Source organism: Nanorana parkeri, unplaced genomic scaffold (assembly GCF_000935625.1).
Source record: "Nanorana parkeri isolate BGI_ZX_2015 unplaced genomic scaffold, ASM93562v1 scaffold240, whole genome shotgun sequence".
In the NCBI taxonomy this organism is placed as follows: domain Eukaryota; kingdom Metazoa; phylum Chordata; class Amphibia; order Anura; family Dicroglossidae; genus Nanorana; species Nanorana parkeri.
In genome coordinates this window covers 576309-601961 of record NW_017306508.1, presented here as the reverse complement: position 1 = coordinate 601961, position 25653 = coordinate 576309, and the positions used below count along the sequence as shown (strand labels likewise).

Sequence of the window (25653 nt, the reverse complement as noted above, 5' to 3'; positions counted from 1 at the left end):
CTAAGACAAAAACGAGAGGGGCGCCTTCTACTAGTGCAGATACATTTTATTTTTCAATTAGCAATGAGATAAAGTCGATAAATGAATACTCACAAGAGTGGAAGATCACAAGCATTAGGCACAATGTAAAGACGAAAGACGAACTGGTACAGTGGCGTTTCCGGGGCCACTGAGTGGCGTTTTCGTTGGTCCTGACGAAGGGGGCGTGCCCCTGAAACGCATCGACACGTTGGAACACTGATCTGCACATAGGACACATCTGATAGACTGCCACTATACCAGTTCGGCTTTCGTCTTTACATTGTGCCTAATGCTTGTGATCTTCCACTCTTGTGAGTATTCATTTATCGACTTTATCTCATTGCTAATTGAAAAATAAAATGTATCTGCACTAGGAGAAGGCGCCCCTCTCGTTTTTGTCTTAGTGTCTCCAGTCTCCCCGACTGTTTTTGAGCTGCCTCCTGCATAGATGCCATCACATCCACTCTGTCGCCAAGACTATATATGACAACCTCTGGCGCTGCTTTTTTGCATTTTTCTTGTTTATTGACAAATTCTCCTGTTGGAGGTGCGTTGTAGTCCCATTCATTTCAATGGCACCCCAAATGCGCCTCCCACCTACAGTGTGATCGCCCGCGCTGGAACGGACAGTACCGCAATGGAAGTGCAAAACATTGTGCATGCAAACTTTGTTTGTTACACTGCAGTTGTGTATTTTATTTTAAATTAAGGATGGTATTTATTTAATTTTTTTAAATCCGATGAATCGAAAAAATAATCAGCCAACTAATCGATTATTAAAATAATCATTAGTTGCAGCCCTAGATACAGGAGCAGTCCCTAGTCCCTAGTAATTGCCTGGCTGACTGGCAATACTTTTTGCATCAGGTATGCAAGAAATCCAAACTCCTTTTCTGCAGAAAAATCAGCAAAGAGGTTTCGGCATGACAGCTGGGCAACCAGCATTTTCAGGAAGGGCTTAGCAGTGGTATTCGTCTCCTGATAGTTTTTCCCTTTAAAATCGTCAAAGTTTTACTAACCATGACTTAATTAAAATGCTTACAAGGTGCTTTGATAACAAAAACTTGTGTCTTTTTCTTCATGGCAGTATATACCCTATATAAGATATTAAACCATCCCTTGTACTTTGCTTATCTTGTCTAATGTATGCTGATTCTGTACTAAGTAAGAGTTCTGTAATTGTACTGGGCTTTAGTCAGCTCAGAGCGTGAGGTTTGCACAGCTTGCTTTGCCTAAATGATCACAGGATTCTATATTTAATATCTGTGATCATTGTGAATATAGGTAGTAGACCTTAAAGGGAAACTATAGCCTTTGTATATATTTCAAATATGCATATGAATGTGATTAGCCTAAAGCTTTATGTCAGGCCTAGCCCCTTGCCCCCAAGTGTTAAATGACCCCCACCCCAAGAGGTCCCCAATCTGCGATTTCGCGGGTGTGCTCAATTTTAAGGCTTGAAATGTTTGGTGTCTATTTGCCCGACGTGACCCCATCTTTAATATTTTACCAAAAAATTGGGATGATAATAAATGTTTCATATAATTTCATAGGGAAACAGTTTTGTTTTTACAAAATTTAGGGTACTTTTTTTGTTATATAGTAAAAAATAAAAACCGCAGTGGTGATTAAATACCAACAAAAGAAAGCTCTATGTGTCCCCAAAAAATTGTACAAAATTAGTTTCAGTACAGCGTTGCATGACTGAAAAATGGCCTGGCCAGGATGGGGGGTGTAACACCCCGGTCTTCAAGTGGTTAATCTTGGAGAATTGTGCCAGTAGTTGGGATTTAATGTAAATAAGGGAAGGATGTTAATGCTTTAAAAACATGTTATAATTTGTAACTATATATGTACATGGAGGAAAACATATTTGCTTGTTGCAGACTTAGCTTCCTGCTTAGTAATGATGCACCGTGACTGTGCTTCTCAATGAAAGTCTGTAGGTCAGGTCAGAACTCATGTTCTGATATAAACCCAATCACTTCCATGTGATCTAAGCTTTAAAATGTTCATGTCATTTCAATAGTTCTTTTTAATCTTTTTAAACTTGGATATGACATTCAATTGAGCAGTCTGTCCACATGCCTGCAGTCAGCCCTCCCTACACTATCTCTAGGAACTCCAAAAGCTTCATGTAATACCATTTCCTGCATGACAGAACTCAGGTGGCATGTCCTTCAGGCCCGGGCTGCTGTAGAAAGGATTGGATAGTGCTGGACACCATCCGGCCCAGAAGTACCTCAGTGATCACGGGCTGCAATGCAAACGTACGCTTTGTCTGTGTGGAGCACAAAGTATGTAGAGGAACACCACAGGCTACACATTTAATGCAAGTCAATTCCACAACCCAAAATCACTTCTGTGGTGAGACTGGAGTTGGGCTTTAACGTTTTAATGTAAACAGTTAAAAAATAAAAGCATCTTTGCTGAGCTGCATAATATTTCCTTCCATATGGCACAACAAATGGTCCGTTACTTCTTCTTGTGCCACTACATTACACTTAATCATACCAATCAACACAATTTAATTATTACTATTAACTGCAAAACTTCTGTCTTTCTAAAGGAGTTTAGTTGGAAAGCTGGCAGCATGGAGGTGCGGGGGTCCTGGATTGGGTTGCACAGGAGGTGTCCATCAGTCCCCTTGCCCTCGACGTTGCTCACCATGTTCAGTTGGTGGTTTGTGACCTGCAAGTTCTTTTTTTTAGGACTTTCTAGAAATTAAGCGGAGAGTTTTCCCAAGATTCTACTTTCTCAGCAATGACGACCTTCTGGCCATCTTGGCAGAAAGCAGGAATCCCAATGTGGTCCAGGTAAACAACCAGCAATCTAGCACACCACACTTTCTTTTCCTGCAGCACATAAAATGAAAAAGTCCTTACATGTCACACTGAACAGCCATTTAATTATTTTAAAGCTGAACTCTAGGTTGATATAAGTACAGCAGGACTAGAGTGTGAAAGGAAGAAGCAGCACGACAAGACGCCAGTCAATTCATGTATAGACAAGAAGCATGCTGATAGAGAAAACGAACTGACAGAGATGAGCTCATTCACTCTGCTGCATCTCTTTCACTGTCCAAATATCAAGACGTCACCCGCACTCCATACAGCATTTAGACCTTAACGGGAGATTGGTGCTTGAAGTGACAACACGGATGGCGCCGTGTCGGATACAGTTCATAACAGAAGTCACCAGCACTTGAGGATACATGCAAGAAGTATAGGCACTTTTTATTGGGTTGTCACATGCGTCATACAGCTGACGTTTTGGGGCCACACAGGATCCCTTCTTCTGGGCAATAGTCTATAAGTTTCCCAGAAGAAGGTGGCCCTGAAACGTCGGCTGTATGATGCATGTGACAATTCAATAAAAAAGTGCCTATACTTCTTGCACGTATCCTTGAGTGCTGGTGACTTCTGTTATGGACTCTTTCACTTTCCAGTCACAGGGTGCAGGCGGGTCCAGGACAACCTGAGCTCAGAGGAAGGGGGTTGAATGAATTTGGCTATCAGATCCAACCTGAGCTCAGAGGAAGGGGGTTGAATGAATTTGGCTATCAGATCCAACCTGAGCTCAGAGGAAGGGGGTTGAATGAATTTGTCTATCAGACCGAGGACATCTAGGAACAAAAAAACAAGCGCTACATGGATAATTTCTTGACTGGTGCCTGAATATTGCAGCAAAGCTGATTTTGTTATTTTATCTTTTCATGAACTATTCATTGTTGTTATTTGTGGCTGGAGTTCTGCTGTAAAGAAACCATTCATGATTGAGCTTAAAGTGTATCTAAAGCATCTTCCACCGGGTATATCCCCCTTAGCCCCAGTGGGGGGATTCCTATGGTTCCCACGGGGAAAACCTAGCCTACCTAGGCTGCTGGGCTGGAGATGGACAAGTGAGCCTTTCTAAATTCTTGCATGGGACCACGCGGCTGTCTCTCGCGGAGATTATCGCACTTTGTCCATGCACTGGGGTCCCGGATGCGGCCTCTTGACTCTCTCACTCCATTCGAGGGATTGTGTAACGACTCGGGACCACCCCCCAGGTCCCTCTCCCTGCTATATAAGCGCAAGACTCCCCTGGGTCTCCCTGCTATACTGCAGCAAGACTCCCCTGGGTCACTTTACTACCTGGCTGAGTGGGAGAGGGACATGGGGGTACGGTTCACGGAATCGGCCAATATCCTTAAATATACTCATTCCTCCTCCGTGGACTCCAAAGTCCAAGAAACAAATTATAAGCTACTCACCCGGTGGTACCGCGTCCCCCATGACCTGCACCGTATCTACCCTTTGGTGTCCCCACTTTGCTGGCGCAACTGTGGGATGATAGGCACTCACCTACACATATGGTGGGATTGCCCTAAAATTCAACCCTTTTGGCAAAGGCTTCAGGCCAAAACTAAAACACTCCTAGACATTGAGATGCCTTTCACACCGGCCCCCTTTCTGCTTCACTCCGTGCCTAACACTGTGACTAGATACAAATCCAGCCTTCTTCCTCATCTCCTCAATGCGGCCAAACGCTTGATCCCCCGCTACTGGAAGAAAACATCAGTTCCCACAGTGGAGGAGTGGAGCGGACAGGTATTGGGCATCCAGGTTTCCGAGGAATGGCTGGCCACAAGTAAGGACAGGTACGCTAAATACTACTCCATCTGGGCCACCTGGATCCATCGCAATCCTGTATAGAAACTTATTGTTAGGAGAGTCATATTGTTTTATTGATTTGTCTGATTACATCACCCTGATAAATTCGAGAGCGAGCTGGGAATGATTGTTTTCCGAGGCCACCTGAAGGCTCATATGATCCTCACTCTAGCTGCCCACTTGCGTTAGCGGACCAAGGGTACACTCCCTCCTTCCTCTTTGACTTTCTTTTCTAATCCCCACCTTCTCCTGCCTCCCCTCCCTCCCTTTTTTTTTTCTTCTCCTCCCTTTCTTTTTTCTTTTTTCTCCACTCCGGAAGCCACAACCTGGTAATTTTTGTATACAGCTCACTGTCTATAGGTTCTTGGTTAAACATTGCCTGCTCGCAAGGCCGATTTGGCAATTAGCTACATTGACTTCTGATGCTGTTATGTCTGTATGTCTGTTGTCCCACAACTGCCTCTTCGTGCTTCTTATTGTTTCTTATTGAAAAAATGAGAAATAAAGAATATATAAAAAAAAAAAAAGTGTATCTAAAGCAATTTTTTCAGTCTTGAAGAGAATAGTTAAAACCTAATTTTCTGCCATGTAGCCTCACCTGGTGAAGTGTTTTGAGAACATCCGGCACCTGGACATTAAATACCCCGTAAAGAGCCCCCCTGAGGTGGAGATGATTATATCTGCGGAAGGAGAGAAAATCTGCATGCCTAAGTACATGTGTTTTCATTAGTCTTTGTCATTACCAGGAACGCAGTGTAACAGACACAGTCTAAATAACATTGTATTTATGCTTTGCATAGGAATGTTCGAGTCAGGGGCCCGGTGGAGCAATGGCTGGGGAACCTGGAGACCAGCATGTTTGATGTGGTAAAAAAGTGAGTGTTGACCTATTTTTTAAGAGCGATTATCAGACATTTTCCATAATGCCCCAGCAGATGCCTGTCCAGAATCGTGGATCGTTATTTTACATTTACTTTTAGGAGCCTTTTTTTTTTTTTAAAGAAGAAATCTGGGAATTGTAAAAACTTTCCATTGCAGTAAGGCTGCCCCCTGCACTGTAAGGGTTAAGTGCTTGTTTTTCTTTAGGGGATGGAATAAGGCAGATATACTTGCCTTATCTGCGGTCCTGCTGGGCTACTAGACAAGTTAACCCTTGTATTGAGGCTTCCCCCATACTACAAGGGTTAAGTGTTTTGTCTAGGGACTAAAAATAAAGGAAGAAATACTAACCCCATCCTCGGCCCTGCCTGGCTGCTAGACCGGTCTGTGCATCATCTTCTCCCCTGGGCTCCGGCCGTCTAAGGACTGCTAACGTCATCACCTCTAATGCAGGTCCATTGACTTGCATTAGATGTGAGTACGCGGAAGGACATCTCACTGCCGAAGCGGTGTTTGCAGAGAGGTGAGTGCGCACCGCTATGGGACCAAGGATCAGGTTCATATATCTGCTTTATTCCATCCCCTAGAGAAAAACAAGCACTTGCTTTATGGGGGTAGCCCAACTGCAAGGAAACATTTTAAAATGCCTGGAGTTCTTCTATAGATATCAGCCCCCCAGTAAAGTATTAAACAGTCCAGAGGCAGTGCTGCTCCAGGCCGGTCCACCTTTATCTGCTTAAGTGGCGGGTGTTTAGTTTGCCTCTGGTAAGTATAATGCGGATAAACAGATAAAAATGCAGCTTCTCTATTCATTCAAAATAGGCATATCAGGATACATCAGGAAGGACTTATCATATGCGTTTCTCGCTAACATGCTGTAACTAAGTGCATGTTAGTGTAAAACGCGCAAGTTAAGTCCTTCCTAATGAATCCTGATATGCCTATTTTAAATAAATAAAGAAGCCACATATGTATTTTGAATTGCCTGAATCCATATATTCACATCATAAAGTATGTAAAGGTCTTAAAAGACATTATAGGAAACATGCCAGGATAACCAATCACAGCCAAGGTTGTCTTTTTTTTTTTTCATAAAATCGTGTTTATTTTGGTTCAACATTGAAAAATCAGAGACAGAAAAGAGCAGAAATATTTACATGAGTAGTGTACAAGGGGTCTGCGTGCGGCAGCAGGTATGCGAGGAGAACATATTCAGTCTATATACACATCCTCTCTAACAATGTGGGGTACTAAGGAGGGTTCAGCTTTCACATTGGGTGTATTGTGCGTTCTCCTTCTTACAGGACATCTCCCAGCTGCTGTGAGAGATCTTCAGGATCCAGAGAGACGATGGCGGATCAGACTGGAAGGAGATCTTCTCTATCTGTCTGTTCTGTACAGCAGTGCTGGGGCTGTTGTCCTCCTGTAAGATTTTCAATGGTTGCACTGTTCTCCTGCCGGGAATAGAGCCACTTGCTGCACTGGTTTTTCAGGCTAGCTTCTCACCTATATGTTACAGAATGTTCAGCTCATATACCCATTGCATTACACTGTCATTCATTTGGAATAGAGCCCCAACATACTGTATATTTACAGAAGATGGTAATGCAGCTGCACTACGGTGCACTGCAACACGTATGTTGCAGGTTTTTTGAGGTGCGCTGCTAGCTTACTTTAAAGAAGAAGTCCTGGCAGAAATGATCCAAACCTCAGACCCGGCTGGCTGTTGCCTGCAACCTTTCTCCTACTCTGCTCCGGCCATGGAATATCCCTTGGCATCCTCGTGTCCAATATATTGTATTAGATGTGATGCCTCAACCTGCCTCCAAACTGAAAGTGCCCATACAACATGTGCCTGTAAAGAAGAAGAAAATTAATATTTATCTTTACTGCCTCTTGCATCGCTTAAAGCCAGTCGGTTTAATAGAAATAGCCGGCTAAAGTAGTGACATAAGGGTCAGCGGGGGGAACCAATTAGCATTGTGGGGGAACAGAAGATCGACACTGCCAATGATTTTTCTTCTGCAAATTTCTTCATCTAAATCTGAGAACTTATACATCATACAAAATTACCAGTGATACCTGTTTTTATTACTAATCATTACAGTCCTGTTTTCTTGCAGACTGGTCAGGGCTGGAGTACAGGATTGGGGAAGGTCTGTCTTTAAGGAATGGATGCTCAACCACCCAGGGCAGGTTGTCCTTGTTGTGGTAGGTACAGTTAACATGAACTGTTGCCCATGATGTTATTTTTTAGACAGGAGTAACAAAAACAAAACAGTTTTAAATCAATGAATAGCATTGCCTATAGGGTTTGTATTTAAAGGCATAGGAGCGTTACTAAGAATGTGCAGAACCTTTGCTAGGGTTGCGTTCTTCAACTAAACCCCCAGGTAGCTTGTTCTCACAGCTGTTTAGTAAGAAAACTGACAGACCTCCGTGACAGGTTGAAGTACGTCCTTTGGGATGGCAAAGCTGTATAGGAAATATTACAATAAGCTATCACACAATAAACTACTATCACTTCTCTGTGGTCCTTGGTCATAATTGCTGATAGATAGATAGATAGATAGATAGATAGATAGATAGATAGATAGATAGATAGCAATGAGATCCTCCACACACTTGTATGCTGAGGGCTGACCACGGGACCTGAAGGGCCTGATTTGATAAATACATCAATTTGTCCTAAAGTGTGAGGGGGCACGTAAGGGGTGCAGTACTTTATCATTTCAGTTACCCTCTAAAGTGGAGAGGGATTAGAACATCTGTCAGGTTTCTATTGTTGTCTGTGTCCCCGTTAGGGAGGTTCACTCTATTTCTCCTGGTGACCATGATCAGTGAAAGTAAAAGAAAATCCCAAATTTTAGGTTGTCATCAGAACAGGAATAGATGGGAAATCTTCCAATGGGAACACTAGTTCTAGTGACCCTGCTCACTGACAGGGTCTTCCCTCATTTTGTAGGGATTTTCTTTTACTTACTGTTGTGGCTATTAGACACGAAGTGAAGGGTAATCTCCCCCAGTGGGATACAGATGGCAAAAAAAAGCTGACATGGGTTATAACTTGAGGTGCACCGAAATGGAAATTTCAAAACCAAACGAAACCGAAATAAAAAAATTGTCAGGCCGAAACCAAAAATGTTTTTTATTTTAATTGTTTAAAAAATTATAAATATTGTAATTTATAAACTTTTAATTTTTTTTATTTTTAAATTCATTTTTTATTAAATATTTTTATTTTTTACTTTACTTTTAGGGGCTTCTGGGAAATATTAGGGGTCTAAACAGACCCCTGATATTTCCCTTTTAAAATAGAAAAAGAGATTGAGAACACAGAGTCCTTCATCTATTTTTCTGTGTCCCCTGTTATCAATGAACAGGAATCCTCTATGAGTGTTCCTGTTCATTCATAACTTGAGAACATTGTGTGTTTACTGTAACTACAACTATGAATGAACAGGAAGTGATGTAGATCACGTCCCATTCATTCATAATTGAGGATATAGTAACCAGACCATGGCCTCAATTATCTACACTCAGCGATCACTGATTACCGCTCTCCTTCCTGACAGCTGTCACAGGAGGCTGAGCGAGCGGTGCAGGGAGGAGAGCTCGGCCTCCTGTGACAGTGCGGGCAGTCTCCGCCCACACACCGCTCTACCGGACTGTGAAAGGAGGCTGAGCGCTGTGGGAGGAGAGATGCCGGCCTCTCACAGCGCCCTCCTCATGCAGCGCTCGGCCGGCTGTCACACTTTCCCTCCTCCCCGCTGGCACACAGAGCAGCGCCCAGCGGGGAGGAAAGAAAGCAGGGATGCGCGATGTATCGGCACAAAAATTGCACTTTCGGCATTTAGCCAAAAGTGCCATTTTCGGCCGATATGTTTCGGTGGCCGATATATCGGTGCATCCCTAGTTATAACCTTGCCTTACTCTATTCAAAATGTAAAAAATGGTTTCAACTGTATACAGTTTGACATGATACAAGATTGGATTGTTCTGGCAGGAATGCCAGAAGTCCACATTCAGATGCAGCCACTGTACCCATTCAAGTACATGAGAAGGTGATAGCAGCTGCATCTGCCAGCATATAATCAAACATGGTCCGCATGTAATCGTGCATGATTATATGAAGATTGCTGCTGTCATCCTGTCATTAACTTCAAGGGGTACAGTGTTTGTATCTGCTGTAGGAATCCATAACTTCTTGACACAGGAATCGCAGAATGTGGCATGTGTCCCCATGTGAACGAGGTCTTAACAGAACATGCTAAAGATAGATTGATTACTATGCACAACTGCTCCAGATTCTGTTTGCTCCAGTTTTAGTAAATTCGCCCATTATATAGTGTTTTTGCTAAGGCTAAATTTTTTCTTATTTTAGAGCCAAATAATGTTCAGTAAGGATTGTATGAGAAGTTTTTCTGCCCCGGAGCCAGAGAAGGAGCTAAAGATCGTCCTGTCTAATCTAATAAATCAGCTTGGTGAACTGGCTGAAATGGCTCTGGATATTCCCCTCCCTCACCAGAAAACCACTCTGGAAGCCTTATTGACCATCTACGTACATTGTAGAGATGTTCTGACTGAACTGATAAAGAACAGAGTGTTCTTCCCAGAAGACTTTGAATGGACAAGGTATGTTAACTAGACCTTGGTTGGTCAGCAGCATGGATAAGTGGTTAGCACTCTTGGCCTGGATTTGTGTTCTACTAAGGACTGTGTGGAGTTTTTATGTTCTCCCTGTGTATCCATCAGTTTCCTCCAGTAATTCAGAGACATACAGGTAGATTAATTGGCTTCTTCCCAATCTGGTCAAAGTGTATGGTTGTGTTGTGGGCATTACACTGTAAGTGGGGGTGGATGTGAATGGTTCAGAATTCTCTATAAAATCTTCTGGGAAAATGGTCAGTGCTTTACACATTAATAAAATCAATTTATAGGGCTGTGAAATCACACTTTAAGACCTTTGTGATCAAGGACAGGCTGCCCATCGATGTGATGATCATCAATGTAAATGTTGCAGATGAAAGCTTAACTCCAAGCAATGACACAATTACATAGTTGCAGTATATACCCTATATTACCAAACGTATTGGGACACCTTTACACGCACATGAACTTTAATGGCACCCCAGTCTTAGTCTGTAGTGTTCAATATTGAGTTGGCCCGCCCTTTGCTGCTATAACAGCTTCAACTCTTCTGGGAAGGCTGTCCACAAGGTTTAGGAGTGTGTCTATGGGAATGTTTGACCATTCTTCCAGAAGTGCATTTGTGAGGTCAGGTACTGATGTTGGAGGAGAAGGCCGGGCTCGCAGTCTCCACTCTAATTCATCCCAAAGGTGTTCTGTCGGGTTGAGGTCAGGACTCTGTGCAGGCCAGTCAAGTTCCTCCACCCCAAACTCGCTCACCCATGTCTTTATGGACCTTGCTTTGTGCACTGGTGCGCAGTCAATTTGGAACAGGAAGGGGCCATCCCCAAACTGTTCCCACAAAGGTGGGAGCATGCAATTGTCCAAAATGTCTTGGTATGCTGATGCCTTAAGAGTTCCCTTCACTGGAACTGAGGGGCCAAGCCCAACCCCTGAAACACAACCCCACACCATAATCCCCCCTCCACCAAACTTTACACTTGGTACAATGCAGTCAGGCAAGTACCGTTCTCTTGGCAACCGCAAACCCAGACACGTCCATCGGATTGCCACACAGGGAAGCTTGATTAGTCACTCCAGAGAACACGTCTCCACTTCTTTAGAGTCCAGTGGCAGCGTGCTTTACACCACTGCATCCGACGCTGCGCATTGCACTTGGTGATGTAAGGCTTGGATGCAGCTGCTCGGCCATGGAAACCCATTCCATGAAGCTCTCTACGCACTGTTGTTGTGCCAATCTGAAGGCCACATGAAGTTTGGAGGTCTGTAGCTATTGATTCTGCAGACAGTTGGCGACTTCTGCGCACTGTTCGCTTCAGCATGCACTCACAATGCTCTGTCATTTTATGTGGCCTACCACTTCGTGGCTGAGTTGCTGTTGTTCCCAGTTGTTTCCACTTTGTTATAATACCACTAACAGTTGACCGTGGAATATTTAGTAGCAAGGACATTTCACAGAACACCGGAATCCAATGCTTTGGAGGGGTGTCCCAATACTTTTGGTAATATAGTGTATATGTATATCATCCTGTCCATGTGCACCTTATGTTACGTATAAAATTAACTAATTGGTTGCCATTTCTATTTTGCTTGTATTTATGCAGATATACACTAGGGGTCTTCAGCTGCCATTGAGTTATGCTGGGCTCCTGGTGTGTTTTTGCACCTTAAGGGACTGTTCAAATCCAATGCATTCAGGTTGTGTTGCCATTTTCCCCAGTGCAGCCCAACCCAAGACAAGGCAGTCTGCCTTGTCACGGGTGGGCACAGGACAGCATGCAGTACTTTTTTTAAGTGCACCATAGTGAGACATGGTACAAAAAAACCAGTGCAATGTGGCTCGATCAAACATATTGTCACTGTCTAGACACATGCACGCTAGCAGTCATGCGGTTAAGTGTGGCTGCTGGTGGGAACTAGCCCTTAAGTCGGGATGGCCTGCCATGCAGCCATACCTTAATTTATTCATTGCTATATTTGTCCCAAGGTGGGAGCTTTAGTAAGCTGGAGTTAGGAACAGCTCTTTATGGAGGGTTGTGACACAGCAATGTGGTTTTACATATATTTTCGAATTAATGCAATAAAAACCTCTGTCTGTTCTTAATGCAAATTGTTAAATCTGAACTCTGGGATTGCAAACAAAACTACAATTGCGATGGGGGCCATCCACACTGTAAGGGGAACATGCTCATTAAGTCTAGGGGTAGAGGAAAAAGGTGTAACACTTACTTTATTCATCCTTCTAGTGCAGGCTCCAGCACTCTCCTCTTCTCTCTGACACTCTGGGTTGTGGGGGGGCCCTTCCCATCCTCACATATAGTGCAGGACTACTCATCCTGCACTATTCTTAATGAAGTCAGTGTGCAGCCACTGGCTGGAGTGACTTAGCTGAGAGACTTCAGAGGAGAGGTCTCGCAGTGCCAAGAAAGCCTGCTGAAATGAGAAATAAGATACAAAATGCACATTGATCCTCTACCCCTAGACATAATGAGCATTTAAACCTTGCATTGCAAGGGCCACTGCAAGTGTAGCTTTTTTGTGCATGGATTGGGGCTTTAAAGTAGTACAGACCTTTTGTTTGCAGACTAGCTGGTAAGTGTGCTGGGGTACTTTTGTATTGTACTATTATGTGAATTTTTTTACCTGCCAAAAAAATGTGTAATTCTTCACAACCATCCAGACACCCTTGCCAGACAACACAACCTAGTTAGTTACCTGACTTTTCTCCACTGCTAGTAATTAATACAGCTTGGTCACTGAGCCGCCTCAGCCTGCTGATTGACAGAAGTTCACTTATGATGTCATCCCTGAGTTCGCTTCTCTTGTAAGCAATCTTTCAGTGTTAGACTGACAGCACTGTGCCCTGCAGTAGAGGTTGAGCGGCTCACAGTACCGATTCTTATGGAACTAGCAGTCAGGAGTGCGATGGGTTCATGGACGTTTGGCTCACAGTACTGCCCCTTCCTTGTCAAGTCTGAATCCTGCTGTGTAGGTATAACAGGAGACAGATTAAGGCACAATTTAAAGGTACTTTTTACAGATTTATAATGAATATAGAACTGAATTAAACGGGGCTCTTTTAAATCTGCCTAATTTTTTGTATGAAGGCCTTTTGTATCTGCTTTATGATATGCAGGGCAGAACATAGGGCAGTGAGGACATTTAACAGAGGTGGGAGCATACTGGAGAAAGACTAAACCCCAGTAAGGATTTCTATATGTTTTGATACATATCACTTGCTATAACCTCTGTTTGATTTCAGGCAGCTGCGCTATGAGTGGAATGACCAGAATAGCTCATGCTATGTAGTGCAGGGCAGTGCCTCCTTTATCTATGGTTATGAGTACTTGGGCTGCTCTTCCCGTCTTGTTATAACACCTCTTACCGACCGATGTTGGTTGACACTAACCGGAGCTCTGGACTTACATCTTGGGGGATCCCCAGCAGGGCCAGCTGGGACCGGAAAAACAGAAACCGTCAAGGATCTGGCCAAAGTAAGTCACTCTATGAAACAGGCAACATTTCTTTGTAAGTCTTCCTGCCGACAAGGAATACTCATTATTAATATATTATTGTATTTCTAAACAGGCTTTAGGCAAGCAGTGTGTGGTGTTTAATTGTTCCGAAGGCCTGGACTACAAGGTACGTTGATTAAAGCCAACCTGAATAGCTTGACAGTTCAAAGGCAATGGTAATTACTTTAATACCCCAGAACCATTTTAGTTTCCCTTTAAGAACATGTAATGAAGGAGAGTACAATGGTGGAGCTAACCAAGTCCAGGAAAGGGTTAGTGTTGGTAATTTTACAAGGTTTGAAAACACCTTGACAATAAATTAAATTGCCCATTAGGCTTACAGTGCAAATATGTATATGATTATTAATGGGCCTCTAAGTGAATGTTCTACTGACTAGATGTTTTTCAACATGTCAAGCCTTTTTTTTTTTTTTTAATTGGTCACAGGGGCCATATGCATTGTCGGATACAAGGGCTGGGGGTGGGAAGGCTTGAATTGCAAGGGTTCAAATCAAGCAGTCTAGTGCAGTCTTTTTCAACTTAATACTTTGCGGGAAGCCTTTAAATAATTTTTAGGTCCAAGGGAACACCTGCTTAAAATAATTATATCTACAGCTTAGGATACATTTGAGTGATACTGTAAGTTTCAACTATACTTAAAAATAAAATAATAAAGAATGTGGTGTACCTAGCATATGTGATGCCCAAAGGGGATTGTTTTTAACACCCCTCAGCTCTATATGACAATCATTTTCAATAAAAATAACAATAGCAAGAAAAGACACACAGATGGTGAAAACTGTAACATCTCCCCCCTCATTGGTGATTATTGTAAGGCTCTCTTACATTGGTGGTCAATGGAGAAGAGCACTCGTACATTGATAGTCAGATGAGAAGGACCCCCTTTAGTTGGTGGTCAGTGGGAAAAGGGCCTCTTTATGTTGGTGATCAGTGGGAACATGATCCCCCATACATGAATAGTCCCCCCTTCAGGGCTCCCTTAAATTGGTGGTCAGTTTACATATTTACATAGTTACATAGTATTTGAGGTTGAATAAAGACATTAGTCCATCAAGTCCAACCTATAGGATCTCATTCCTAGGAGTACTACTTGTACCCCTGTATATTACGGTCCCTTAAGAAATCGGCCAAAAGTTTCTTGAACAATTCCACATTCTTTGCTGAAATCACCGCCTGTGGCAGTGAGTTCCAGACCTTGACCGCTCTAACTGTGAAGAACCCCCTTCGCCCCTTGTGCTGGAACTTCTTTTCCACCAATTTTAGGTGATGGGCTCTAGTTTTTTTAATGGAGTTAATTTTAAACAGTTTATCGCTAATGTTGCTGTCACCATTGAACATTTTGTACATGGAAATCATATCCCCCCTTAATCTCCTCACCTCCAATGTGAACATGTTTAAATTTAGTAGCCTCGTAGTAGCCTAGTTTGAGAGGGGCCTTCTTATATTGGTGGTCAGTGTGTGAGAAAGACCCCTTACTTTGGTAGCCAGGGTAGTGCCCCTTTCAGTGGAAAAGTTCCCTCTTACATTGGTGGTAAGTGGGAGAAGGGCCCTCTTACATTGGTGGTCAGTGTAGAGCCCTTTTACATTGGTGGTCAGAAAGAATGACCCTTTTACAGACATTTACAAATATAATTAGTGTTAGTGGTTAATAACCTGAGAGAAAAAGAAGTGTCTCCACTGGTCCCATACCGCTGCCTCTACAGAGCTATATACATCCTGGAATTATGTAGACACCATCAGTCGGGTGGGAGATCAATTTGCCATTTGCCACTTTAACCTTCTGGAGTTTATTTAGCTTTACTTTCATAATTTACTGCAGTTTGTAGTTTTAGGCTGAGACATTTTTATCTGATGAATAAGCTAAGTGTTTAAAATTTGCAAAGCCCTTTTCTTTAAATGTTGTAATATACATATTAATATAGCTGAATAGCTAATATTTACTTATACTCTGTATACTCTGTACTAGATGATGGGAAAATTCTTCTCAGGAATGGCTCAGTCTGGATCCTGGTGTTGTTTTGATGAGTTTAACCGTATTGACGTGGAGGTTCTGTCCGTGATTGCCTCACAGGTTCATGCCATCAAAATGGCAAAGGACAGTCAAGCCATAAGGTTAGCAATCCATACATAGTACTTTGTCACAGACCTGAATTAAAGGGTTTATAAAAACTGAATATATTAGATACCCCTGCATCTAGTGTAAATATTGATTAATGACTTGACGGCTTAGGTGAAGCTAGGAGTATTTACCACCAGTGATACTTATCCTTTAAATTCTAAGGGATATAAAAGAAAGCTAATGTACATACTGTAGAAAAAAGGTTTATATAGTATAGCAGATATTTACAGTGCATACGTTTCTGTACATTGGGTATAGCTTCTCTGGCAAGTGGATTTAAACCTGCTTAACGCTATAGATTATCCTTGCCAAATCAGCAACATTGACGGCTCAATCAGTATTTTGCTGCAGGGACAGGAGGTTGGGACATTTTCTCCTGTCAAGGCTGCAGGGATCCAATCTCATACATTGGGCACCTTACCCATAGCACCCAATGTGTTTATAGATGAAAACCTCCCAGGTGTGGTTGGTGGAGGGACTGAGCCTTTGTAGAAGGCTTTACCTATAAACAAATTTAAAGAGGATAAGTGGGAGGAGAGACCCCAGAAAGAGCATTTCCTGTACTCCTTACATCCATATAGTGGCAGTAATGAGCTGCGAATTACGTTTGCACAGCGCATTGCAAATATAGAAGACAGGTGTATGGAGAGACCCCGGAAAGACCATTTCCTGTGTTCCTCATCTCCATCTAGTGGCAGTAATGTGCTGCAAACGTTAGGAATGCGTCATAAATTATTTTAAGTGTGTTAGACTTTAGAGGGAGATACTTTTGTCAACCAAGTCTATTCAGTTACAACCGTGAAAGTGAACCTGTGCTCCATTTTAAGAAAGAGGAAATTTAAAAATAAACCCTTGCAGTGGGGCTGTCCCTGCACTGCAAGGGTTAATTGCTTGGGTGCAAATAAAGAAAATACACTCACCTGACCCTAAGTCTTGTGGTGGTGAGCAGGGCTGGATTTGCTCTCTCTGCCCCAAGGCCAGGTTCCTCAATGCGCCCCCCTACCCTCCAACTCTCCCCCCGCCCCCCACATGGAGAATAGCAGACCAGCAGGCTGCATATACGTGATCTCAGCGACATCACCGGGATCACTTGTACAAAACAAGTGGCGGCTTCCACGCTGAACATTTAGCTCTGCTTGCCCAAAGCAGGACGAAATGTAGAAAACAACTACCCACCCAGCGCCTGGAACTGCATGTCCTGGGCATAGGGAGATAGGAATTCCACACCCCATATAGAACAATGTTTAGTTTCACTATGATTATTTAAACCATTATTTCTGATCCCCTCTGAAGTCAATTGAATAGTAATCAAATAGTCAAACTCAATCTGTTTTTTTCACCAGAAAAAAAACACTGCAACACGGAAAACAACATTTGATTGGTGTCCTCCCTGCTAACATTAATCTTAGTTGTGAAGTTAATGACCGAATTTTCCCTCATAAATGGACTTAAATATTTTGTATAGAAGTCTTACGCTTGAGCAATGAATTAGTGATGAATCCCTGTACTTCTATTTCTGTGGATTAAAAAGTTCTTGTATTTTCGGTAGGTTTGTGTTTGAAGGAAGAGAGATCCGTCTGAATATGTCGTGTGGAATTTTCATCACTATGAATCCGGGGTAGGTGCAAAGCCGACACCATTTCCTGACACAGGGAATAGCAACTGTTCCTCCCGATAAATTATACATATAGGTAGAACATTCAGAATTAACGAGTAGTGGGACTACCCTCCCCAGATAATGAGAAGTATTTTTCTTTTTGGCTACCTAATTGGCTTCCCCATTCATATCACATGTCTGAATCAAAACAGGGCTTGTGGCTGGTGTGTTTTTAATAGAATGGTGTGCATAGTACATAGAGTGCCTCTATGGGGTGGTGGAACCTGGTACTATTTTAAGATGATCAGTTCCTTCCCAGTGGGATTATGTATTGGAATGTACAGAAGTTCTCAGTAGAGGCTGATTTTATGTGCAGAGTTTTATACAGTACATTTCAAGTTTTATTCTGTATTGAAGACCTTGAAGACTCATTCAGCAAGTACAGCAGCCAACCAAAAATTATCTTGTACAGAGCTAACTGTAGGACACATTTGGTTGCTATAAGTTTTCAGTGGTTGCATTTTGTGTTGCGTTAAAGCAGAACTATGGTCAAGCAAGAAAACATTTTTAAAAATCACATATCTGATGCAGTCTGTCAACCATATCAACACGGCATTTATTGTTTATATGATTTTTCCAAGTAGTACCGTATGGTCTTATCCTGTCAGTACATCTGTTAATTTTTAGTGTCCTTCAGAAGGGTGACAACGCTGTTCGGTCTGGAGTAAAATTGCACAGCAGCGTTAATATAATTATGCAGCAGTCTACATATGGATATGCCCCAAGCCCTTATCTGTATTTCAGGTGCAGCAGGATGTCTACACACAGTATTGCCTGGTCTTGTCTATGTCTTAAAGCCCAACTCCAGGTATTTCTTCTTAATGTTCCCCAGAGGGATAAATGACAAACAGCAGCTTTGGCTGCAATACTCACCTCCATTATGTTGCTGTCCCCACAGTACCTCTACTCTCTAAAAGATTTCCTGAGTCTTCCGGGTAAAATGACTCCCAGGGTTATTCAACTTGGTCATTTAACCTGCAAGACTTAGAAGATACTGTGAATGCAGGGTGTCATGGACCCACCTTGAGGCTCTAACTCTCCAGACATTCTAACTCTGTACCTTCAGATGCTCTAACCCTTCCTTGCTGCACTAAAATGTGCTTTTATCTGTACCTCGATCAGAGAGATTCATCACCATCACTTTCTATCCTGACAGGGAATAAGGGGATACTTCCCCAATAAGCAGTAGAAAGGCATCATGGCACACTCACAAGTCAGCATGTAAAAAAACTTGTCTCACCACTAAGGTCAATAACAGAGGTTTGGATACACGTCTTCTGCAGAAAATGTGAAAGCCGGACAGCCGCCCCAAGGCACCTCTTATAGTGCGGTCCTAACTCTAAACTATGAGAGTCTCCATCTTGGAGCACATGGGGGGAGAAGATTTCAAATTGGGTGCAGGTTTGTCAGGAGGAAGCCCAACCTCCTTAAAGGCACAGGAACTCCCCCTCCCCCCCTCCACTCTACAAAAAATGTAGTATGTTCTAGCTGGAGTTGGGCTTCAACACTACTTGATAAAATTATGTATATTAGGTTCCTCATGTTCACATATATATCTTAAAACTGTAAAAAAAATATTGGTTTGAAGCAACTGTTTGGTGTTTATTGCTGTGAACAAATAAACTAGGTTGTCCTTCAGACCCCTTCTTATGGAACGCTCCATCCTTTTTTTTCAGATATAAAGGCAGAGTGGAGCTTCCAGACAACTTGAAATCTCTCTTCCGGCCTGTCTCCATGATGGTCCCAGACTACCAGCTCATCGCAGAGATTATGCTTTTTTCCGAGGGCTTCAAAGCAGCAAAACCTCTCTCAGGGAAGCTAGTGAATCTGTACCAGCTGGCCAGCAAGCAGCTTTCCCAGCAGGTGTGTACCTCCTCATGTTTATTTTCTGTAAACATGGTCAGACTTGTCCATCCGACATAAAATGCATAAATGGCAATTGACCTATAGAGGATTTCTGCAGCCATGGTGGAACTTATGTTTAAATCGGAACTCTAAGAGACAGAAAATTACGCTTGCAGTTGGGCTTCCCCCATACTGCAATGGTCAAATTTTCATTTTGTCTAGGGGGAGCAGAAAAACAACTATACTTGCCTTATTTATCACTCCTGGAGGCTTCCTTCCAGCTGCACGGCCGGTCCCCTGAAGTCATTTCTCTTCACTGCCCCAGCAGTCTCTGACACTCAAACGTCATCAAATACACTGCCGGACCAGCAGTTCTGCATTTTAAGGATGTGGAGGGCACACCCACATCCAAGAGCCTTGGAGGAGGAGAGAGTGTTGTCTACCAGGGAAGCAAGGGATAAGATTGCCTGCTCTGTTCTCCCCAGATGAATGAGCATTTGACTCTTGCAGTACTACACTGCAAGGGTAATTTTTTCCCGGAGATCAGCCTTAAATAAGCCTAGGGTGAAGATGAAAGAGGAATTGGGGTGCTATGGACAAAACACACCTTCCTTTCATACCTTTGTTAAAGCTGACCTGTCCTTAAAGGAGAACTATGGGGTTAAGGCTTTTCCCCATAGTTCTCAGGGTAACGGGAGGACACAATCTAGCGTCCTCCCGTCACCCTAGGCTCAGTATACCGCGAGCTATAGCTCGCGGTATACTGAGACGCCCAGTATACCGCAAGCTGCTGCTCACGGTATACTGAGGCGCCGCAGCTGAAGCGGATCCCGACAATTATGCCGGGATCCGCCCAGCTGCGTGACTGACAGCTGGCTCTGCCTATCTAGAGGCAGAGCCAGCTGTACCCGCCCCCTCCCTTGTCCGTTCCGCCATTCAGCGCTGGCAGATTGGAGCGGGGAGGGGGGAATCCAGCCCCTCCCCTGTCATGGCAGAGAGCCGCGACAGGATCGAGAGGTGAGCAAACACCAGTATGTGTTCGCTCACCTCCCAATCTACTGAGCCGACCTGTGACAGTCTCCTTTAAAATCAAAGTTTTGGATTTATAGTATTCATTTGTAAGTGTAATATTCCCAATCAATTAAATGTAAAACGTGTGATAATGCCTAGGAACCCTCTTTGTTTATAGCTTTGTAGAAGCCTATGAGGTTATTTTCCACTCACTTCTGCCTTGGATTATCCTCATGGAGTCATCAGGGCTCAAGGTCTCGGAACATGAATATCTGCTCTGTGCTAGCTCCTCCACTAATATGGTGTGTCTTGCTGTTATAGAGCACTATGTAATGGATGACAAAGTGGCCCTAAGTAAAGACCATTTGTAGAATGCCTACTATACGCTTCTTAACTGACATGTCGCTCACTGTTTAAAGAATAAAATTATCTGACTCTAGGCCACTTTACGAAGGTAAAATATGGGTGTCATCACTGAGTATAAGTGATCAATGTGTGTGCTATTTAAACCCTTTGGAAGCTGTAGCCACAAGGACTAGTGTACCATGCCTCTTGGATCACACTTGTCACATGTTATTCTGGGACTCCAGTAACAGTTTTTTAGAATCTTCTAATCTTGGAATTCTGACTATTTAGTAAGGCTGACATTGTTGTGAATGATGTAGGCAAGATTTTCTCAGTGGGAAGAGGCAAAATACAGCCTCCTCACACAGAAAATTTTCAAAAAGTTGCTAAACTGCATGCAAGAGTTCTGTATAGGTTCTCATTTTTTTTTTTCCTAGTCATGGTATACTATAGCTAGTAGTTATAGTATAGCTAGCTTGATAGTTACATTTAAATGGACTTTACGTGTAATGATGAAGATGGTTCACCATTTATCTAAGTGACTTCCTCTGTTCTAATGAGTGTCAGGAACCCCTGTATTTTTTTCCACACGATTAAGTCAGTCACCTTAAAGTGACACTAAACTCAGGAGTTAAATCTTAAAAATGCATTCAAGTACCTTAATTATTTGCAGAAATGTAGCTTATCTGTGTATCACTGTAGATCCTCAAATCATGTCTGAATTGGTGCTGACTCTGTTTTTCCTGCCGGCGGGTGGCTACTTCTGTTCCCCATGGTCCCTGTGTGTGTTGTATAGTAGCCACCGCTCCAAGCTCACTCCCATGATGCACTACGATCTCAATACAAATTAGTAAACTAAATCTGTGACTGTAGTACATCAAGGGAGCGAGCTTGGAGCGGTGACTACTTTACGACACACACAGGGAGCGTGGGGAACAAAAGTAGCCCCCCACCAGAAGGAAGGACAGTGTCAGCACCAATTCAGAGATGATTTGAGGATCTACAGCCGAGTGATACACATCTGTTAGCAGATCTTAGTTAATCGCAGAGACTGTAGGACACATTATATATTAATGCAGGTCTGATGCTGGAGGCCAATATGCAGACACAAATCACTCCTTTCTTTATATTAGGTAGATGCGTAATACTTGTACTCTGTTATTTAAAAAATACAAATAACATACGTCTTGTTTTCTAGAATCACTATGATTTTGGGATGAGAGCCATCAAGACAGTTCTAGTTGTGGCCGGTCAGAAAAAACACGACTTGGAGACCAGGTGGGAATAGAAACAAAATATAATCATTGTACATTGAGCTTTATTTGAACTGGACCTGTCATTCTTGTGTAATTAATAGCTTATAACCATTAAGTATACATCTTGGCTTAATCTAATGTCTACAAAACATACATACTTCATTATCTTTTACTACTGTGATACAGATTGGAGTCCAGCATTGTGAATATTTCAACAGACAGAAATGTGTCAGGGGGGAGTGAAGCAGAGCTGCAAAAAGATCTATACTTGCAATGAGAGAAACTGTTGGCTTTTGCTGTTCTTCTGTTTAGAATCCAAATCGATGAAAATCATTCTTTCGTTGAACAAAGTCGCCAGACCTCACTATTTAATCAGTTCTGGAGTTGGACATGTGATGTACATCCAAAAAATATCATTAAAGTAGACAGGGCATACATTGCATCATTAAAGTAGACAGGGCATACACACGGCTGTCCGTGCACCCCCCCCCCACTCCGTAGCCATCTCCTGACTACACTTGTCAGACTTACTCTCTATCATAGGCCAGAATACAATGTAGCAACATTATTGTTACATTCTATTTTTTCTGTTTAATACATATGCAGATCTGCATCCCCTCCTTACCTCTTTAGCTATTATGTTTCTGCTGACTTTCTTATTCCCATTTTTGTAACCATTAATATTCAAAAAAAAAATTACAATTTTTATTTGTTTTGTTTGTTTATTAATTTTTTGGGCCTTTGTCAATGGCCTTTGAGCATATGTCAATGACATCAGTTTGAGACACTGCTGAGATCACTCAACATTCATTGACAGGTGCATTTGACCAGTGACCTCCTTGTAACCTGCATCTGACCTGCTTGAGGCTGGGTTCACACCATTTTCCAGACCAGATCTGGACGAGATCTGGAACATAGTGCATTGCATTTTTGCCAAGATTGGAATTACATTTTTTTGCTTAAAATGGTCTTACAGGTGCGTTCCATGTATTTTTAATGCATTTTTTATGCATTTTGATGCATTCCAGACCAGACAAAATAGGACGAGCAGTATTTTTCTGGTCTGGCCCGGAACGGACTGCGCTGGTGGGAACAGATTCCAGAAATAGCATATGGATACACTGGGATGCATTTTGGGTCCCGAAACAGTCTAGCCTGGAGGCAATCTGGATGTGGTGTGAATGGGTCCTGAAGCAGGTTTTGTATTCCCAAACACTTGTATGGGAATTAGAAACTTGCTTGAAGCAAACAAATGCCGATTGACAATGGACCTAAAAAATGGGCAACATTTTTTAAAAATTGTCTTAACTTCACCTGTAAATAACTGCAATACTTTATACCTTAATCAAAGTTTTGGTGTCATTAAGAACAGGTAAACAGGACACATTATAGAATAAAATGTATACTTTTTAATTTACTGCAAAATTAATTTAAAAAAAAAAACTAACACTAGTTAAGTTAGACAAGTTGAGTTTCTTTAGTTTTGTTACTTTTTTGCTTATGGATTGCATAGAAAAAAATAATTTTTGCAACATGATATTCCAAAAGGAAATCCTTGTTTGTTGCACAAAAACAACAAATATATTACTTTATTATCTTAAGTAATGACAAAACATAATGAATACAGGTTTTCCCAAAGTTTTCCAAATTCTGAGCAGCACAGGATTAGTAGCAAGCAGACACTTCTGGGTTTGTCAGATCCCTGTCTGTGCTGACCCCAGTTGCTGCTGCCAGCTCTGTTGTGTGTGCACTCCAGCTATCAGCCTCACTGCTGCCATATCACAATGCGATGCTGCCCTTGGAGTTTCATCCAGGGAGAGCAGAAGCTTTGAAGGGGAGAAAAGAAAAAGAGAAAGACAGGAGAAAGAAATGGAATAGAAATGAATCAAAATAGAGTCTGAGGCCTATTGAGCATGCAAGCATATTCTCTGAATTTTTGGCTGTCACTGACCAGATATCCATGCAGTCTTCTGTAGTGATTGGGGAACCCAGTTCTTCCATCTGTGTCATTTTCCAGAATAGGACTCATTAAGGATATTAAACCAGGTATGTGAGGGTTAGGTTTTCATCTGCATTCAGATTAAATAAGAAAGAATGGAGGCTTGTGGTCCTTAAAGGATAAGTTCACCTTTTGCAAAAATGAATAATTGGTAGAGCTGCCCATATTCCCGCATTTACCTAGAGGAAGGACGGCTGGACACCGTATGAGGTGATTTAATGCAGTTTGAAGTCCATCCGTCCTTCCCCCATCTTTCCTAACTGAAACTCCGTACCTCAGTACGAGCTCTGCCTGGGAGAGAATGTGCAGAAGCCTGGGCTTGGCAACTGTGATCGAGTGATCACAATTGCGATGCTTTCCATGCTTGAATGCAAATATTAAAGAAATGCTTTTTTTTATATATATATATATATATATATATATATATTATTAATTATGCATTTCTTTAATTTTTGCAAACGGCGAACTTATCCTTTAAGGAAAGAGTAAACATAATGATGTAGTTAAAGTTAGTGGAAATTTTCTTTATTCGGAATTTAATGGGAATCTCGGAATTGGGAGAAATTTCTAAAGCCTTGAAATGTAGGTAACGGATACACACCCAAAAGTCACTAGAGGAATACCAATGAAATGAGTAAGGGCATTCCTTTGGGGAAAAACGGGCATTGTAATAAAGACAGAAGAAGAAGATAGGGTAACATCAGTCCACCCGAACATTTTACAGAATGCTAGACTTTTAATGTCTTCTAATAGCTAGAAGGCTTTTTTCAATGGCAGCCCCAAGGGGGCTTGCTTCAAGGGAAACCTTAAAATGGCTGTTATCTGGCACAGCCAAGACTCGATTAGCTGTGCTCACTCAGTGGCAGCCTCCAGCATCGGATAGACACCTCGGCTGTGACAGATAACAGCTTTCCGGGCAGGATCCCTTAAAAATAATTAATGGTGATCATCAATTTTAATAGGATAATCAGCTTGTGGCAGAGAGGGAAACTTCAAGGTCTGCACACCTGCTAATTCCATCAAAAGCATGAGCAGCAGAAAAAGGTTCCACCGAGGCTATTGCTTTGTGATCTGGGTTTTAGCACTCAGACTGAAGCCTTTAGCTGATACTGCAATAAACCACAAATGTGCCAGCATAGCGAAATATTAATATGTATGTGAGGGGAAACTGCTCCGGTTAAAAATAACCTTAAAATCCGGACAAATAAGGATCATCTGAGACTGGAATATGGTATGACACGATATGGGAGAGGGGCTGTCTAAGCTGTCCCACATAGCTGTGTGCTGGTCTCTCTGTCCATGTCGGGGGGTGTCTTATAAGCACAAGGTTTCCATTACTGTATTTCCATGCACAGTTACATATAAAAATATGTGATTTATATTGAGGAAGATCAACAGTTTAAAGCTAAACTCAAGGCAGATATAAAGGATACAAATGAATGCAGCTTTGTAATCAATAATACATCATTAAAATAATTGGCCTGTATCTGACCTGGTATCAACCCCTTACAATCCAAGTACAGCAGGGCTGAAGCGTGAGAGGAAGAAGCAGTATAAGGAGCCAATCAGTTCAGTGCTGACAAGAAGCATGCTGGTAGGAAAAGAAAGCAGAGTGGCAGAGATGAGCCCATCACTGTGCTGCTTCTCCTTACATTGTCCAGTCACAGGCTGCAAAATATA

The 25653-nt window shown here is 42.3% G+C and overlaps 1 protein-coding gene across 1 annotated transcript in view; it reads left to right on the top strand.

Annotated features, from left to right (window-relative positions):
- Nucleotides 1-25653, top strand: part of DNAH14 (dynein axonemal heavy chain 14) — a 188228-nt gene that overhangs the window by 61021 nt on the left and 101554 nt on the right. Inside the window, 11 exon segments of the mRNA XM_018556494.1 lie at nt 2733-2837; nt 5269-5387; nt 5477-5551; nt 7679-7766; nt 9940-10190; nt 13468-13699; nt 13794-13847; nt 15708-15853; nt 17410-17478; nt 19194-19380; nt 21917-21996. Coding sequence (XP_018411996.1) covers nt 2733-2837; nt 5269-5387; nt 5477-5551; nt 7679-7766; nt 9940-10190; nt 13468-13699; nt 13794-13847; nt 15708-15853; nt 17410-17478; nt 19194-19380; nt 21917-21996 — 1406 coding nt within the window.